This window comes from Cryptomeria japonica, chromosome 7 (assembly GCF_030272615.1).
Source record: "Cryptomeria japonica chromosome 7, Sugi_1.0, whole genome shotgun sequence".
NCBI classification, from domain to species: Eukaryota; Viridiplantae; Streptophyta; class Pinopsida; order Cupressales; family Cupressaceae; genus Cryptomeria; species Cryptomeria japonica.
In genome coordinates this window covers 96641335-96659262 of record NC_081411.1, presented here as the reverse complement: position 1 = coordinate 96659262, position 17928 = coordinate 96641335, and the positions used below count along the sequence as shown (strand labels likewise).

At 37.0% G+C, this 17928-nt stretch overlaps 1 protein-coding gene across 1 annotated transcript; it reads right to left on the bottom strand.

Moving 5' to 3' along the window:
- Window positions 1-12191: 12191 nt before the first annotated feature.
- On the bottom strand, window positions 12192-14173 carry LOC131073448 (uncharacterized protein At4g15970). Its single transcript, XM_058009883.2, has 3 exons — window positions 13732-14173; window positions 12814-13194; window positions 12192-12701 (listed from the first exon to the last, which is right to left on the bottom strand). Exons 1-3 carry the CDS (start codon window positions 13915-13917, stop codon window positions 12192-12194), a joined length of 1077 nt encoding a protein of 358 aa, XP_057865866.2. The 5' UTR covers window positions 13918-14173.
- Between the last annotated feature and the right edge of the window lie 3755 nt (window positions 14174-17928).

Here is a 17928-nt window from a genome sequence, read left to right as displayed (position 1 = left end):
ACACATATTATATATACAATATCATACTATGCACACTCCCAAAATTTAAACATTAAAAGCGCGTATGTGCTATTTATAGTAAAAATAGCACATACATGCTTTTTATAGTAAAAATAGCGCATACACGCTTTTTATAGTTAAGATAGACTGTATGCACTTCTTACACCATAAGTACCCCGTACACGCTTTTTATACCATAGGTACTCCGTATGCGCTTTTGACTATTTAGGCTTGGAAATAGGCCTGGATGACAAAGCTACGGCTTGGAAGTTTGATTTCCCTCCATTTCCCTCCTTTTTGACATGTTTTATTTTATCAACTTGGTTTCTCGACTTTGTCATCATCAGGTTTACACTTCATCAAGCGGGTATTTCTAAAATTGCCACCATATTTTCACCCATCTTCTGAGCTTTCTAACCATATAATTTTTTTTAAATTTGAACAACAATAACATATTATTATTGAATTTCTTTTACCAATGTCTCCATAGTTCTCATAGACATACGTGCACCATTTTTTTCATAACTTTTGATATACTTACCCAAATTTTTAAAAAATTATATATTATTGTAGTGCACTTGATTCTTTACAAATTCAAAAAAAAATTGTATTTTCGATTTTTTTAGTGCAACTTATACTTCACGCATGAACAGGTACCTAATTTTCAAGATGTTCTCGATTGGAAAAATCATTAAAAAAAAAATACTAAAAAAAAAATTACAAAAAAATACACATTTTCTAGTGCTCACTCTTAAATATATTTCTGCCAAAGGATTTGTCAAAATACTAAATTTAACTATGACTTAGTTGATGTGCACGTCAGACGCTATGTTATGTTTTTCTGAAAAAATCAGGGTCTATTTTTCATGTGCGAAGGATTTGACCCCCTTAGTCTTATCCAATTTTGAAAAAGTTTAGTAGTTTGGAAACTAGATTCAGAGTAATACAATATTTGTTCTTTGATTATCTTCATATCTTGAGTGGACGACTTTCAAATTTTTCCTCTAAGTTCAGGTTCACCTGATTTCAAAAAAAAAGTGTCCACTTATACCCCCTTTTTGACCACCATCTTTGTGCGCTTACCCATGTCTAGATTGTGCTCTGATCCAATGTCCTTTTAAGTTCAAAAAAATGTGGTTGTGTGACCCATCTTTGAAGGAGTTTGTTTCTTTGACCTGCCATGAGGCCCCTATGAGAACTGGTTTATGGGCTTTTATATTTTTCAAAAAACTACAATACCTCAAAGGTAAACTAAAGGAATGGAATAGGTTTAAGTTTGGAAACATTTTTGTAAATAGAAGCAAGGTTGAAGTGGAACTCAAGGATTTGGAGTCATCAATTTTAAACCATGGCATGACTTTGGATGCTTTCAATAAGGAGAAGTTTTTAAAATCAAGACTTAATGAACTCTTGGCAAGAGAAGAAGTTTACTGGAAGCAAAAAATAGGGGAAGGTTGGCTAAAGAAGATAGGAACACAAAGTTTTTTTATAATTTAGTTAGAATCAGGCAGTCTTGGAATAAGGTGACAAATATCAGGAACATGGATAATGTTGTCCTACAGGAGTTAGAGGATATCAACAAAGTAGTTGTGGACTTCTTCACTGAGTTGCTATCCAAGAGCCAGAGCCTGGATTCTCTACACCTGGAAACTCTTTTGAGCAATATCTCAAAGGTAATTTTAGAAAATCATAATCACATTTTGTGTAAACCTATTTTAGTGAATGAAGTGAAACAAGACATCTTCTCGATGGTGGGTGACAAGGCTCAGGGACCAGATGGTTTTCCTACCCTTTTTTATCAAGAGTTTTGGGACTTTGTGGGCCATGAAGTATGGCAGGTAGTGGAATAAGTGAGAGTCAATGTAAAGGTGATGAAAGAACTAAATTACACCTTTCTTACTTTAATTCCCAAAGTGGAGAAACCTTCATCTTTTGGGGATTTTAGGCCCATTTCCTTGTGTAATGTGATTACCAAAGTTATCATGAACAGATTGAAACCTTTACTCAAATTTATAATCTCAGAGGAACAAAGTGGTTTTTGTACCAGGAAGATCAATTGTGGAAGGAATTATTATATCTCATGAAGCTATTCACTCTATCAGAAAACCAAAGGTTGAGTGGATGCTTATTAAATTTGACATCAAGAAAGAATATGATATGGTAGATCGAGAGTTCTTGTTTCGTGTCCTTGAAAATTTTGGATTTTCAACCCACTAGATAAATTGGGTTAAAGCATGCATAGATGGGTCGTGGTTTATAGTGTTAGTCAATGGAAGCTCGCAAGGCTTTTTCCAAGCTTCTCATGGTCTGAGACAGGGGGATCCACTTTCTCCCTTTCTCTTTATCATTTTAGTGGAAGTCTTAGGAAGATACATCTATAAACTAAAAAATGCAGATAGATGGAAGGGTATCTGGGTAGCCAATGGGGTGGATGCTATCACACATCAATAGTTTGCAGATGACACACTTCTTTTTGGGGACTCCTCTCTAAAATAAGCCCGACTCATAAACAGAACAACCAATATTTTTTGTGAGGCATCTGGGCAGCAGGTTAATTGGAAGAAATCAGATATTTTCTATTTTAACACTGACATTAGAAAGCAAAGAGAAATTGTTAGGATACTAGGTGTTAATCTTGGCTCTCTCCCAGGGATATTTTTGGGAAAACCTTTGTTTGGGGGGTCCAATAGGACACAGTTGTGGCAGAGATTATTTGACAGTTGTGTGAATAAGTTAGAAGGCTGGAAATGCAAATGGCTCACCTCATGGGTAGGTTGTTATTACTGAAATCAATCTTATCTGCAATGCCCATTTACTCCATGATGTCTTTAAAAATTCCAGATAAGATTTCCAGAAGTATCAACCAGTTTATGAGGAAACATTTTTGGAGCGGGAAGGGAGAACATGATAAAATTCCCCTAGTTGCATGGGACAAGGTGTGTCAACCTCGTCTGGCGGGAGGGGTTGGGTTGAGGAAGTGGTGCCTTCTAAACAAAGCAATGGGAGAAAAACTTATATGGAAGATGTATGTAAAGCCAGAACACAAATGGGTTCAGATCTTGAAACACAAATATCTGGATTCGTTAGATGAAGAGAGGATATTTACTGTCTGTGAACCCCTAGAGGATCTGCAGTTTGGAATTTTTTATTGTCTTGCAGGAAACTAATCACAGAGCACATTACTTGGTAGTTAGGGAATGGGGAGAAAGACAATTTTTGGACAGACTCTTGGGATGACAAACTAGCTTTATAGTTGAGGGAGAACATTGATGTTATTAAACAAGATTCTGAGGGTACTTGGGGCACAAAATTAAAGATTATTTATATGCATAGCGCTCCAATGGAATTGATGTTTGGAAATGCAAAGACATGGATGAGTTGACATTATCTCCATAGCAAAACAGGTTCTTTAGAAACATTTTGGAAGAGTACTTTGTAACTCTTAATATGAAGGAAGATGTAATTAAATGGCGTGGTTCAAAATCAGGTGCATGCTTAGTTAAAATCGGCTACAATATTATTGAGAATGAAGATATCCAACCGAATTGGCCTTCCAAATTATGCTGGAGTTCTAAGTACCTCCCAAAGGCAGGAGTATTTACCTGGTTGGTATTGAAGAGGAGGATTCTGACAGGAGATAGAATGTTGCGTTTGGGTTTCAATGGTTCTTTTCAATGTGTCATGTGCAAAGAACATGAGGAATCATTAGATCACTTTTAACAATGGTTCTTTTTAATGTGCAATGTGCAAAGAACATGAGGAATCATTAGATCACTTTTAACAATGGTTCTTTTCAATGTGTCATGTGCAAAGAACATGAGGAATCATTAGATCACTTTTAAATTTTGATTTAGCTAAAGGTGTTTGGAGGTTTGTTTTGGGTAAGTTAGGATGGTCAGTCCCCCTCCCAGCAATATTACTGATCTTCTTAAGAGTTGGTTTTCGGAGAAGAACAAATCTATTCTCTCAAGTATATGGATGGTCTAGCCTTCCATTATTATCTGGGAATTAAATTAAAAAATTTATAAATAGGAGAATCTTTCAAGATAAATGGCCGGAAGGGCTTGATATAGTGTGTGGGAGGGTGAAGCAGGCTATTTTTGAAGTAGTCTCTTCAATAACGGTTAATCATAATTATATGAAATACCCATACAGTTTGGTTGACAACCACATCCTCAGCAGGTGGGCTCCCATTAAACTTAGACCCATTCATGGGTTTCCCATGATTAATCCTTTGTGTGCTTCCCTTGATGGGGAGATGGTGAAATGGTCAAAACCGAAGAAGGGGTGGGAAAATAAATTTCGACGGGGCCTCAAAAGGTAATCCAGGGACTTGAGGTATGGGATGTGTGGCCTATGATGATTAAGGGAAGATCCTCTTGATAGGTGCAAGTAGGCTTCAAGATGGAACTAATAATGAGGTGGAGGCTCAAGCGGCTTTACTTGCAGCGAATATGGTAGTAAACATGAAGGTAACGAAGGTACATTTGGAGGGTGACTACCAAATTGTAGTCAATGCTTTGATCAAAGGAAATACACCATGTTGGAAGCTCAATAAATACATACACATTATTAGTGGAAATATTAAATATTTCCAAGACTTTTGTATCTCTCATGTGAAAAGAGGAGGAAATGTCATTGTTGAAGGCCAATGAAGCGTGTGAACTCATGATAGGGGAAGTGAGGTGGTGTGATTGTAAAGAAGACATAGTGAGATGAAGTTAATGTTTCTTGCCAAGTTCGTATGCGTGCAATTTCAAATTTCATGTCAGTCGTTCAGAATTTCATATGAGTAAGGTCACATGTTAATGCGCATTTATGGTGGAATGCTTTTTGAAATGGTGATAGTGGTAGAGTGTGTTACTTTTAATTCTAATTCTGGTATTCTCGTGCATTTAATGAGAATAGTATGTAAGTTGGTGAAGGTAACTAGTTCTGACAAACCTCATCAGAATTTTCTCTGCAAATTTTACTCTACAGTCCTCCAAGTTAGTGCCAAATTTTCAGGGACTCGTCCCACTAAAAAAGCTCGAGAAGATGTTTCTTGCAAAAGACCCATTGTTTTTTAAGGCAATCAAGTTGGTCCTGGGTGAGGAGTGTGCAGTTATCAACCATAGATATAGATGTAGAGTGGGAATTTACTCTCTCATCATGGATTGGGGATTGGAGTTGGGCTCCTCATGCGAGGATGTGAGAAAAGTTTTAAAGAAGATCATTCCACATGAGTATCTATTAAATATGGAGTCCTTGATGGAATGGGTTGTGTTGGGTTGGGGATTCAATCTCTTTGATGGAATCCTAGAGGAAAATGTGGATCTATGGGCGAGGCACTCTCGAATCTAATTCCTTTGCCATCGCGAGGAAGCTCACATCTGTTTTAGGGATGACATGAGGCGAGGCTGGGAAGGGTTGATGGTCTAGGTCCAAATAATGGAAATCGAAGATGGAATTGATCAGGAGGGTGGGTAGGTGAGGATGGTGGATGAGATGAGGTGTAGGAGAGAGATTACAAGAAATCTATCGATGAAATTAGAAAGGTAGGGTGTAGTGGGTGGTGTGTTAGGTGGGTTTGGTGACGTGACAGAAGGACCAAATTCATGTGGGCTAGCGATTGAAGGTACAGAAAGGACAACTGGAGATTCACATGCCTCGAGTGGAGCACTGTGAAGAAAGAAAAATGAGGAATTCTTCGGACCAAGGTATTTTTCGGAACTTATGTTTGTTTAGATATCAGTTTATTTAAAAAACTTGAATTTCCATTTTCTGTTATAAACGATTTGAACAATTCAGCCAAATTTTTTATTGGAATGATGTAACTATGAGCTTCTTCTCTTGATAATGTGGGGGTGGGGTAGGGTTTGAGTAGTATACTATTTTGGGAAACTATGGATTTAGATGGTGGGTTTGTGGTGCAGCAGCACCAAGTTTTCAGTCCAGTTTCTAGGCGAGCATCATTTCCTAGGCAAGCTCAGTCATAGACCGGTTAGGAAATGATTGAGATTATACAAGTGTTTACAGGAAAGAGCATGGTTGGAGTTGCAGAGTTTTTGGGATGAACAAGTGATGTGTGGTAGAATAGATGTATGAATTTTGAGGTGTGGTGGATCAAGCAAGACACCTAAACCTTGGAAAAAGACCAAAACAAGCCCAAAACCACCTAAAACGAGCATTTCTTGGGTTCCGTACCTGTATGGTCAAACTTAGATTCCTAAATTCAAAATTTGGAAATTAATTCCAAAAGGGTATCTTGATCAACAAAGAGTTTGTGTGGGTCTTTGGAGAAGGTGGGAGAAAATCCACAAAAACCGGTTAGGTAGGGCTAATTGGGGCTCTAGGGCTACTAGGCCTAGAAAGTAGGAAAAGGAAGGAGCAATGGGGAAAGAATGAAACCCTCAATAAAAACCAATTGATTGACTTTGGAAAACATCACAAACAACTGCTACAACCTCTACAAGCACTTGTTAGGAGTTTTAGAGTGTAAGGTTGGATTTACCTTGGTGAATCTCAACCATGCTTGAGCAATCAATGAGCACATCTGGATTGGGAGCACTCCTAGGGAGCTTAGATGTCCAAATTTATTAGAAGATAATATGAAAAATGCATAAAGCCCACTAGGACAACATCTGACTTCCCTTAAATAAGGTATTATCTCTCTTTGAGTAATCTCCCCATCATAGTGATATCAGAGCAACCAAGATTTGGGAAGAAGCCAGCATATGACAGACACTAAATTGGTAGGAGAGAATTGTTTAAGGATGGTGACCAATGCAGAGATAGAAAAGAAGGTAGAAGACCAAGAAGAAGAAAATAGGCTCCTCAGAGAAATATTACTACAACTAGAGAGCAAACTAGATGTAGGACAAAACTGAGAAAGTGACAATCAAGGTCAATGAAGGGAAGGGAAAAGAAGTTGTAGAAGAGGGTAGGACTCCTGAACTAGACCCTAATCTGCCTGAAGAACCTTTCCTTAAAGCAATTAAATCTTTAGGAGGAAAATCCTTAGAAGGAGTGCCACTTTTTTGTGGAAAAATGAGCTTGAGGTAGTCCTGGAATGGATAGAGGGATTGGAGAATCACTTTGAATGTGATGGAATTAGTGAGGCACAAAAAATGAAGGTGGCCAAGTCTAGATTGAGAGGGGCAGCATTGAATTGGTGGAAATTTAACCAAAAAGAGAGGCATAAAGAGGGAAGGAACCCCATAGCTACTTGGAAGGACATGTTAGCCGAGGTAAAAGAGGCATACATCCCTGAAGATTATGAAATCTAGTTGCACAAAAGGAGACAAAATTTGAGGCAAAGAGACTTGTATGTAAGTATATATACTGAGGAATTTTAGAAGTTGTGTCTGAGATCCAAGGTAGTGGAAGATGAGAACATCAAGGTAGCAAGATACCTGGATGGATTGAGATGGAATATTCAAGAGGAATTAAGCTTGTTATGCCCCAACACTATCCACAAGTGCTATTAGTTGGCACTAATAGTCGAAGAAAAGAGCAAGAACAAACAAGAACAAAGCAATAGAGGCAGAGGTAGGGGAAGAGATGGAAGAGGTCAGAGAGTTAGTTTTGATGGAAGAAGTATAGATCAAAGGTCCCAAGGGGAATCCAAGTTGGTTGACCAAAGTGGGGATTCCAATAGCAAGAGAAGATATAGAGGAAGGGGATCTAGCAACTCTAGTAGAGGAAGGTCTAGTCGATTAGGAAGAGGGTCCTATTTTCCACCATGAAGTGCTACAACTGCCATCAACTTGGACACCCGACCTATAGATGCGCTAACAATTCTTCTTCATCCCAAGGAGGTGAAAGGAGAGTGAATTATGCTCAAGAGGATGCAACAAACATGAAAGCATCAGAAGTAAGTTTGAATTCAGAGGTTGGAGAGAACCTCATTATAAGGAGAGTCTTGATCAAAGAACCGGTTAAGTAGGAACCTAGCCAAATGAGATCCTTGTTTAGAATAAAATGTAAGATCATGGGAAAGGTATGCAGAGTGGTAGTGGATTCAGGATCCATAGACAACATAGTGTTAGAGGAAGCGGTGAGTAAGCTTAATTTGCCAAGAATCCCACATGGTGATCCCTATAGAGTTACATGGCTCAACAAGGAGCAGCATGTTCTTGTAAATGAACAAACTCGGGTTGAGTTCACCATTGGAGGTTACAAAGACAAAATTTTATGTGATATCGTACCCATGGATGCATGCCACCTACTCCTAGGTAGGCCATGGCAATTTGATAGAAAGGCAATACACCAAGGAGAGAAGAATGCCTATAACTTCCAAAAAGATGGAACCACCTACAAAATCTAGTCCATAGGAGACCAAGTAGAGGGCAGATCCAAAGGCCCTAATATGCTGTTGGTTGGTGAGAAAGAATTCATCAACACCCTCAAGGAGGGAGAAGGAGTGGGGTTTTCCATTGTTGTAAAGCCAAAAGAGGACAACAAGGAGAAGAAGGAGAGCATTCCTAAAGAAGTGCAGCTTGTTCTAAATCAGTTTGAAGACACCATTAGTGATGGAACACTAGCTACATTGCCTCCTCAATGTGCCATAAGTCATCAAATAGACTTTATACCTGGAGCTTCTTTACCCAATAAGGTAGCTTATAAGATGACACCAGATCAAAACAAGGAGATAGCCAAGAAAATACAAGAACTCCTAAATAATGGTCTAATCAGGAAGAGCATCAGCCCATGTGCAGTACCCACCATTTTGGCTCCAAAAAAAAGAGGTACTTGGAGACTTTGCACTGACTCGGATATAGGTTTCCTATCCCAAGGATTAAAGACTTGATGGATTGTTTGGGGGTGCTGAATACTTCACAATGATAGATCTCAAGAGTGGTTACCACCAAATCAGAATAAAGGAGGGTGATGAATGGAAGACAACCTTCAAGACTATAGAAGGACTCTATGAATGGCTTGTTATGCCATTTGGACTCACAAATGCCCCTAGCACATTCATGAGACTCATGAATGAAGTAATTAAGGACTACATTGGTAAATTTGTTGTTGTTTACCTAGATGACATCTTAATTTTTAGCAAGTTTAAAGATGAGCATTTTAAGCATATAGATTGTCTTGAGAAAAATTTGTGATAAATAACTAACCATCAATTTGGAGAAATGTGAGTTTATGAAACAGGAATTGGTGTATCTTGTTTTGTAGTCTCAAGAGGTTATTTTAAGATGGATACCTCTAAGGTGGAAGCCATAATCAGTTGGCCTACACCTAGGATAGTAAGTGAAGTGAGAAGTTTCCATGGCTTGGCTCAGTTTTATAGAAAGTTCATCAGAGGGTTCAGTGAAAGTCCTTTTGAAGTGGTGTATGGCATTCATCCAATAGGATTTTTGGAGCTCAGAGATGTGGGAAAGATGGGACAATAGAGTGGAGATGCCTTGGACATGGCCCAATCAATGCAAGAGGTTCATGAGCATGTTAGAACAGCCCTATTGGACACTACTCAAAAGATCAAAGACAACGTGGATGAGAAAAGGAAAGACATCCAATTTGTTGTTGGTGATATGGTGATGGTTCATTTGAACAAGGCAAGACTTCAGAAAGGTGTCCCTAGTAAGCTTCAGATGAGGAGAGTACGTCCTTGCAAAGTTCTGGCCAAGTATGGCAACAATGCATACAAGGTAGACTTATCTGATGATATGGCTTTGTCACTAATCTTCAATATAGCAGATTTTGTGCAGTATAAGGGCACACTTCCAGCAGAAGATTATAGAGTTTTAGAAGTCTCTCAAGAACACTCAGACCTGCCCTTACCAACTGTACCCATTCCACAAGTCGAGAAGGTGTTAGATTCAAGAATTTTGAAGAAAACAAGGCATACCACCTACATGGAGCACTTGGTCAAGAGGCAACACCTTCTAGAATTAGAAGCTACTTGGATACCTGAGGAAAACTTGAGTTCGATTTACTTTGCTGCCTCAAGGAGTCACTTGACTTCTTTTCTTTGAGGGAGCATGGTGCGGGAGCACCTAGTTTTCAGTCAAGTTTCTACATTTTGGTGTGTTTGTTCATAGTTTCATTTGGACTGGTGAATAAGATTCTTCTCTTAGGTCTTAATATGTTGTTGTAATATTTTGGTAGGTTGAATGTCCTTAGGACAATGCCTTTTCTCAATTTTGGCTTGTAAGCCCTTGTAAACCTAAAATGGCAGAATCTTGCATTTTGATGAAAAATGCCTTGAACGGACTTTTTTGGCATTGGGCCATGTCAATGTAATGGTTTTTACTCATCTTAGATGGTTTGGAGGAGAAAATTAAGCACATAAGGCAAAAATGCACATTTTGGCAAAAATTGTCAAAGTTGCTCAACAACTTTTTGCAACATTGAGCAACTTTTTGCATTTTTGTGCAAAGGGTTGGTTAGGAAACCGATGGAGAGTTAGTTAGGCCACAAATGGCATATAAAATATTTTAGAATAAATGTAATGAGATTTTCAACACCTAGATTAGATTGGGATACATTTTGAGACCAATTTTGAAGTTTTGCATTGCATTTTATCAAGAATTAGAGCAGCAATCCATACTTAATGGATTGATTGCATTATTGTACTTTGCTTATTTTTTTTTGCATGTTCTTGTAGTTCTCAAGAAGTAATTTGATTAGTTTATTTTCAGGTTTGAATTGAGTTTCTCATTTTGTAAGCTCTCGACCTGAAAAAGTTTGAGAGGCACAGACATGGTTCCAGCTTTAAGTCCTTTGAGTTCTTCTCAATAACCCTTTGGATTCGAGCCATCGAACCTTTGTATAGTTTATATAACTTTTATTTTTCTTTGGAGGTCATTGAAAGGCCAATGATCATCATTTCCTAAGCGAGCTCAGTCATAGCTTGGTTAGGAAATGAATGAGATTATGCCTTGTGTTTGTAGGAAAGAGAAGGGTTGGAGTTGCAGAGTGTTTGGGATGAACAAGAGATATGTGGCAGAACATATATGTGAATTTGGTGGTGTGGCAGATGAAGGAAGACATCTAAACCTTGGAAAAAGACCAAAACAAGCCCAAAACCACCTAAAACCAGCATTTCTCGAGTTCTGTACCTATACGGTCAAACTTAGATTCCTAAATTCAGAAGTTAGAAAGTACTTCCAAAAGGGTATCCTGATCAAGAAAGATTTTGTGTGGGTCGTTGAAGAAGTTGGGAGAAAATCCACAGAATCTGGTTAGGTAGGGCTAATTGGGGCTCTAGGGCTAGTAGGCCTAGAAAGTAGGAAAAGGAAGGAGCGATGGGGAAAAGAATGAAACCCTCACTCAAAACCAATTGATTGACTTCAGAAAATATCACAAACACCTTCTACAACATTTGCAAGCACTTGTTAGGAGTTCTAGAGTGTAAGGTTTGATTTACCCTAGTGAATCTCAACCATGCTTGAACAATCAATGAGCACATCTAGATTGGGAGCACTCCTAGGGAGCTTAGGTGTCTAAATTGATTAGAAGACAATATGAACAATGCATGAAGCCCACTAGGACAACATCTGATTGCCCTTAAACAGGGTATTATCTCTCTTTGAGTAGCCTCCCCATCAGTTTGGATAGTTTTTGTGGGTGGTTTGGGGAAGCGGTTTGTTTTTGGGAAATTTTGATGCAGATGTACCTTTTAGTCTTAACTAATAAAATATAACTATTACTGATCAAAAAAATAAAAATAAAATAATAAATATAATATATTTTTTGGTTAATAACAAAACATTATTTGTGTTCAATAAATATACATTTATTTTAATTAAAAAACTATCTAATACTAAAATTTTGGGGTGCTTGCTTTTATTAGGTGAACGTTCCCAAAATTTGCAAGGTGAATATTCCAAAGCTTCTAAGAACCCCGAGTAAGCTCGAAATGATCTGAAGGGTTGTGTTTCATACTTGAGTCCAATATATTAGACCCACTTACAAAGTGGGATAGTGAAAATAATGCTTAAAATTTGAATAACAACATTCAATATGACCATGGAGACGCAAGACTCTAATTACCAAGTAATGGGAGGGCCTTAGGAGGCCAAAAAATATTATTGAATGCATCTCCTTCAATAAGTTTATTGACTCTTTCAATTCTCCTTCCTTTCTAAATCTTGTATACCTTGTGAATGCAAGAGCTTCAAACAAATTTCTTAGAGATAGTTGGATCATTTGATAGGCTTTTCCCTTGTGTATACTATTGTTTTGTACTTGTAAATTGGTTAAATACGGTTTAAGTACTGCTTTTTACCCTTTAGTAATAACTTAACAAGAAATATGAAAGTGTTCATAAGAAAATGCTTTTCTTCTTGCTTATATTTCTCCCAGTCGGAAAGAGTATTTCTCAAATCAATAACCTTGGCCTTCAATCCGAGTTCACAACAGTTGGCATGCATGGTACAAACCGAGTTCACATCTTTCGTTCTTTCACAGTACCCGCCAAAATATTTAGTGTCAAGGAATTCGAATTCAAGTCGCCTGCGTCTGAACTCATCCCATTTCAGTAGGTTCAACACTTGTTGCTCATTTTTACGGGGATAATCTTTCTTGGATCGATACCAAAAGTTGAAAAAATCAACTGTCTTTTCATTGGAGCGAACATACATGAATCCTGCGTTGGGCTTATTGTAGAGATTAGTTGCTTTCCTTCTATAACGATTTGATGCTACTTGGAAGTCTGCCTTGGATGAGAATTTAGTAAAGGGATCTCGAAACCACATAATATCCGCATCCTGGATGATAATAATATAATCTGAATTATTCTGATGAAAATTCAGGAAATATGATATAAATTTACTGTACAATTTTCTCCAAACCCTTGACGAACATGAAAACCAAACTTACCGAGAAAACGAAGTTATATCCTCGCTCCAACACTTGTCCGAAGAAACGAAGCCTTCTCCACATCATTTTCAAATAACCTCGAGTCATGTAAAGATTTTCTCCCGAGAAATCGACTCCCTCTGTTTTCATCAGATAACAATGCGGATGAATTTCCCGGCAGCGATTGAGCGCCTTCTCATCTACGGCAACAATCAACAAATTTTTCAACAACGCCTCGGTTCCGTTACCGATGTGGAAACTTTTCAGGAATAAATCCACCATGCTGTTGTTCTGCGCCCACGCCGCATTCAGAGTCGTGATTAGAACTGTTTTCTCCTGGTTCGCCGCTTTTGAAAGGCATACTTTTAGCTCGTCTGTAACATCTGATGAATTATAAGGAGGCTGCGAGAAACAGGGGAAACTGTAAATCAGTGCAGGGCTCTAAATCACACCTATTTGTGAACTGTTAATTTTATATTGAAATCTTATAAATTAGCATAGACATCTTTATTACACCTGTCTAAAAACAGGGGAAAATTATATTTTCAATAATTTACCTTATAGAAGATTCAGAACTGGTGTCTCTTTAGATCTATTTAAAATATCTTTGCAATTTCAAAAATTATTTGTGAAATCATGTGTATTTATTTTTGAATTAATATTTATTTCAGAGGCAGAGATAGATCACTGTAATTCAATTCTTTACTGATTTCTTTCTTTTCTTAATTACAAAATATGATCTAAAACATTAATTTATATACATGCAATTAATTACAGAAACTTCTATATATCACTATAATTCAATTCTTCACTGTACTCTTTCTGATTATAGATTAGAAAGGAACACACAATTAATTACAGACATAATCCTGTCGAAAAACTAAGGTCAGTTATGCCTATTGCAGTTACTGATGAATTTAAAAGGTGAGAATATCTTACAATATCTGGATCTTTTGCATGCAAATCGTCCATCTCTGAAGGGAAGAGCTTTTGCATGCTGATGACAATCGGAGTGAAGGAAGCCTGGAGTTGTTCATCAATAGCAATGGACACAAATCCCACCACTATTATGCAAGCCAGAAATGCACTCACCGTCCTCACGACCCTCTGACTAACCCCTTTCATGCTGGCCTGTACAGAGATTTACTCAATTCTCCCTATTTGTATCTCTGTGTTAAATTAATATTTTTGAGGCATATAAGAACGCCATGTCGCTGCAATATAGACAGTAGGTTGCACGAAGTTGCAGAAAAACATTAACCTGGTTTCCACTCTCCACTCTCCACCATAGGAGTCAAGAGAAGAGTCAAGAGGAGAGGATAAGGAAACTACAAATGGTAGGTCCATCAAGGCCGCTGCCTCGAAAGAATTGGAAATCACGGATTACAAGGATTTGTATTGTCCCTTTATCGCTTTGCTTTTGTTTTGACTATAAATTTCCACCACAAGAAAGACACAAAAAGTTTTAGTTTATGTGTTGTATAGGGAAAAGGATTGAGTAGATATCCGTGGACAAGCCATAATGGTGGATATGGCATTAAAAGATTTATGGTGGACATCATGTGACATGATATCCGTGGATATGCCATAATTCTTGATATCACAGTGAGTTGATATATTTCTCTTACACAATAGATGAAGCTATTGGGTGCACAGTGAGGTGATATATCTCTCTCTTCTAGATGAATCTATTGTGATCATAATAAGGTGTTGTGGGATAGAAGATTATCCTCCCTTGCTAAGAGGGAGTGTTGAAATAGATAGATCGATCGGATAAACCAAATGTCTAATTGGCCTTACAGTCTTAGACATTTGTCTTGTAGTTATCCGTATATCTCTACTTATTATTTTGATCACATATAGACTGATCGATGGAATATTATGATTAATATTATAATCAACATTATGAATAATTAGTAACAATCTTTTGTTACTATTTATTCAAACTATTAATTATATTATTTTATTTTATAAATTATCGATTTATTGTATGTTATCACATCGGCTTGGTTGACCGATTATTTGTTATGTTAGACCCGACGATATTATCATGGGTATTGCATTTGTAATATGTGCCAACGTGCTCCACATAGGAGTCACGAATCCTTGAGGAAACATGTCGGTTCCACAAGGAGTCTTGACTCCTCTCTGGATCACTGATTGTATATAAATAATTATATGATGTCAATGAAGTGGGGCAATGTAGTGATAGATAGCATGTCGACAACAACAAAAGGTGACAGCTGTGGAAGTGAAAGGTCAAATTAATACGATAACAAGAGCATTCAAAATTGTTGAAATAACATACAATAAACATTTTCTTGCACGTACAATAGTTGACCTTTGTGAATATCACCAAAATTAAAATTACCTATATGTCTAATCCACTTTAACACAAACTTGATGGCCAACATGCTTAAAATTGTGTTATTTTTCTAAAATTTATCAAAAAAAGAGTTTAACATTATTACGATATTTCATTCAACTTTGTATTGGAATATGTGCAAACTTGATGGACAAGATGCTTGATATTGTGTATTTTTTTCTAAAATTTGTTAAAAACACATCATTGGTAGTTGAAAAGTAAAGGGTAAATGCACCAAGTTTGTCAACATTCTTGCCATACTTTAACCTCCAAAAGATTCTAGTTGCTAATTGTCCGTGACCATCAATAGGTGTTGATTTAGACTTTTGAAATTTAGGACAAGAGTTGTTAGAAGAAGAAGAATTGTCTTCAATGATTTTAACAGTTCCATTATCAACTGATTTTTGTATACTTTCTTTAAAACCCAGATAATCATTAGCATCATGATCATGAGTTTGATGAAATTAACAAAAAGGAGTCATTGAAGAAGAAGCCTTTTTAGCCTCTTGATGCATCCATTGTCTGGCAAGATGATCTTTGAAGTCTTGAATCCTAAGGAGGTGATCCATCAGAGAATCATTATAGTGTCATAGGCCTTCTGTGTTGTTCAAATTTTCTAAGTCCTTGTCCTCTATAATCTTGTTTTTATATTATGTTATAGCCAATCCTATAGGAGTTTCTTAATTGAGAAGGGGGGGGCGGAAATTGTAATGAATCTATTTGAAATTTGTAGTGTAAGAATGTTTAGAGGGAAGAAAAGAATTAGTAGATGAAGAAGAAATATCTTGTAAAGCATATCTTTCCTTTCTATCAGCATGCATGTCCTCTTTAATAGATTGGGAAGGAAGATCCTTATCATCTAAGGCCTCATCCTTTCTTAATGTTATGTGTGGAGATAAGTCATGAATTAAATGCATAACATCATCTTCTCTAAAAATGTTTTGATGACTTATATAGGCTCTAGGAGAATAAGGAGGATCTAGAGAGATGAAAAGACCAATATCTTGATTTTTTCCCCCTTGCACTAGGGTATGTGTATGAGAAGAAGATCGTGCCATGTTTGCTCTAATGAATAAAAATAATAGTAAGAAGGGAGGGGTGAATCAGTATTCCTTTGAACTTATTTAAACTTCTAATTAACTAATGGTGTAACATAATCTAAGTGCAGTAAACAAAAGAGACATAACACATAACACCCGAATTTTGTACGTGGAAAACCAAATATGGGAAAAACTATAGAGAGAAGATTCTCTTAGGAATAGAGTAGTATGCAACTAGTTACACAATACAAAGGGTGTTGGCTCATTGTCGATTTGGCTCACTATTGGTTTGGATTCACTGTCCCGAACAAAAGATGTCTTATAGCCAGAACATGAGTTACACAATATTGAACTGTTGTAGTTGCATTTGTCACATGCATAGATTACAGTTCTTTCGTAGTACACAAGTAGTTCTTCTTTATTCACTATACAATATTTACTCACAATGCACATTCACAGTATTCTTTGCATGTAGTACACAAATTAGTTCTCTTTCAACAACCACACACATTTCACATGATATAAGTTGTAATATATATTCACATAAACAAAAAGCTTAACATGACAAGTCGGCTCATTCAGAAGTGGTGAGACAGGACTTATCCAATGCATAACACCAACCAAAAATTTCTTTGTGTAGTGTCAGCTTCTAACAAGTAGCATATCCAAATAGGATCGGATCTAAAGCATCTTGAGACGTGTAGAATCATCATGTCCAGATGGGACTAGACTCAAAATGAGTCTTTCCAGTTAGGTAGAGTAATGGACCACAAATTGTGTGTACGGAAAGAAAGAAAAAATGCATGTGAAAAAGTAATATAACTAGTCCGGACTACATACATACATTATAGACCAGATATATACATATGAAATCTATGGCATCAATGAAAACAATGGCAAATAGATCAACAATCTCCCCCTTTGTCATTGATGGCAATAAAAGTTATACAGTAAAAGTTTTGCTGAGAATAATAACATAAAAGAGAGTTTTAAATACTGGTGAATATTACTAATACTACTGCACACTAACTATTCCTGCTTTGACAACAATGGCAAAGGGTAAAAAGCAAAACTAAAATGAGACTAAAAAACTCCTCTTAAGGGAGATAATCAATGCTTGTCGGAGAAACCTTTGATGCTCTTAGCATGGTCAGTCTAGGCATCCTTGTGCATATCCTAAGTGTCTGGCTAGCTCTTTTTTCCTGGGGAAGTGCTCGTGTTTGGCTGTCTCTTTCTACCTATGGTAGTGCTGGTGTTTGGTTGGCTTTTGTCAACTTAGCTATGTTGGGGCTGCTGGTTTTCATGGTTTGTTTTCTATGGTAATGATGTACTGTGAGTTCTAGATCCTGGTAAAATATGAGGGTTTTAAGTCCCTTCAAAACCTGTTGTAACGGGTTTTTGGTCTCCTCAAAACCTTTTTTCCCATTATTAAAAACAAATTTATATTTATAGCTTATCAAGAAGCATTGTTTGTGTCATTCATACGTAGTTCAACATGGAAGTAAAAGCTAGGTTCCCTGCTATTGATATACAATGCAAAATGATGACTACCTCTTATCCACTATAAGTTACTGATATGTTAACAATATAATATGTTGATAGAAAAAATTATCATAGTATGGAATAAACAAGATAAATACCAGTCTAGTTTTACTCTGTGATTAATCTTGGCCTCCATCCAATGGTTCCTTGGGCTCATAAATGTCATGATTATCTCTTGGTGGGAAAACA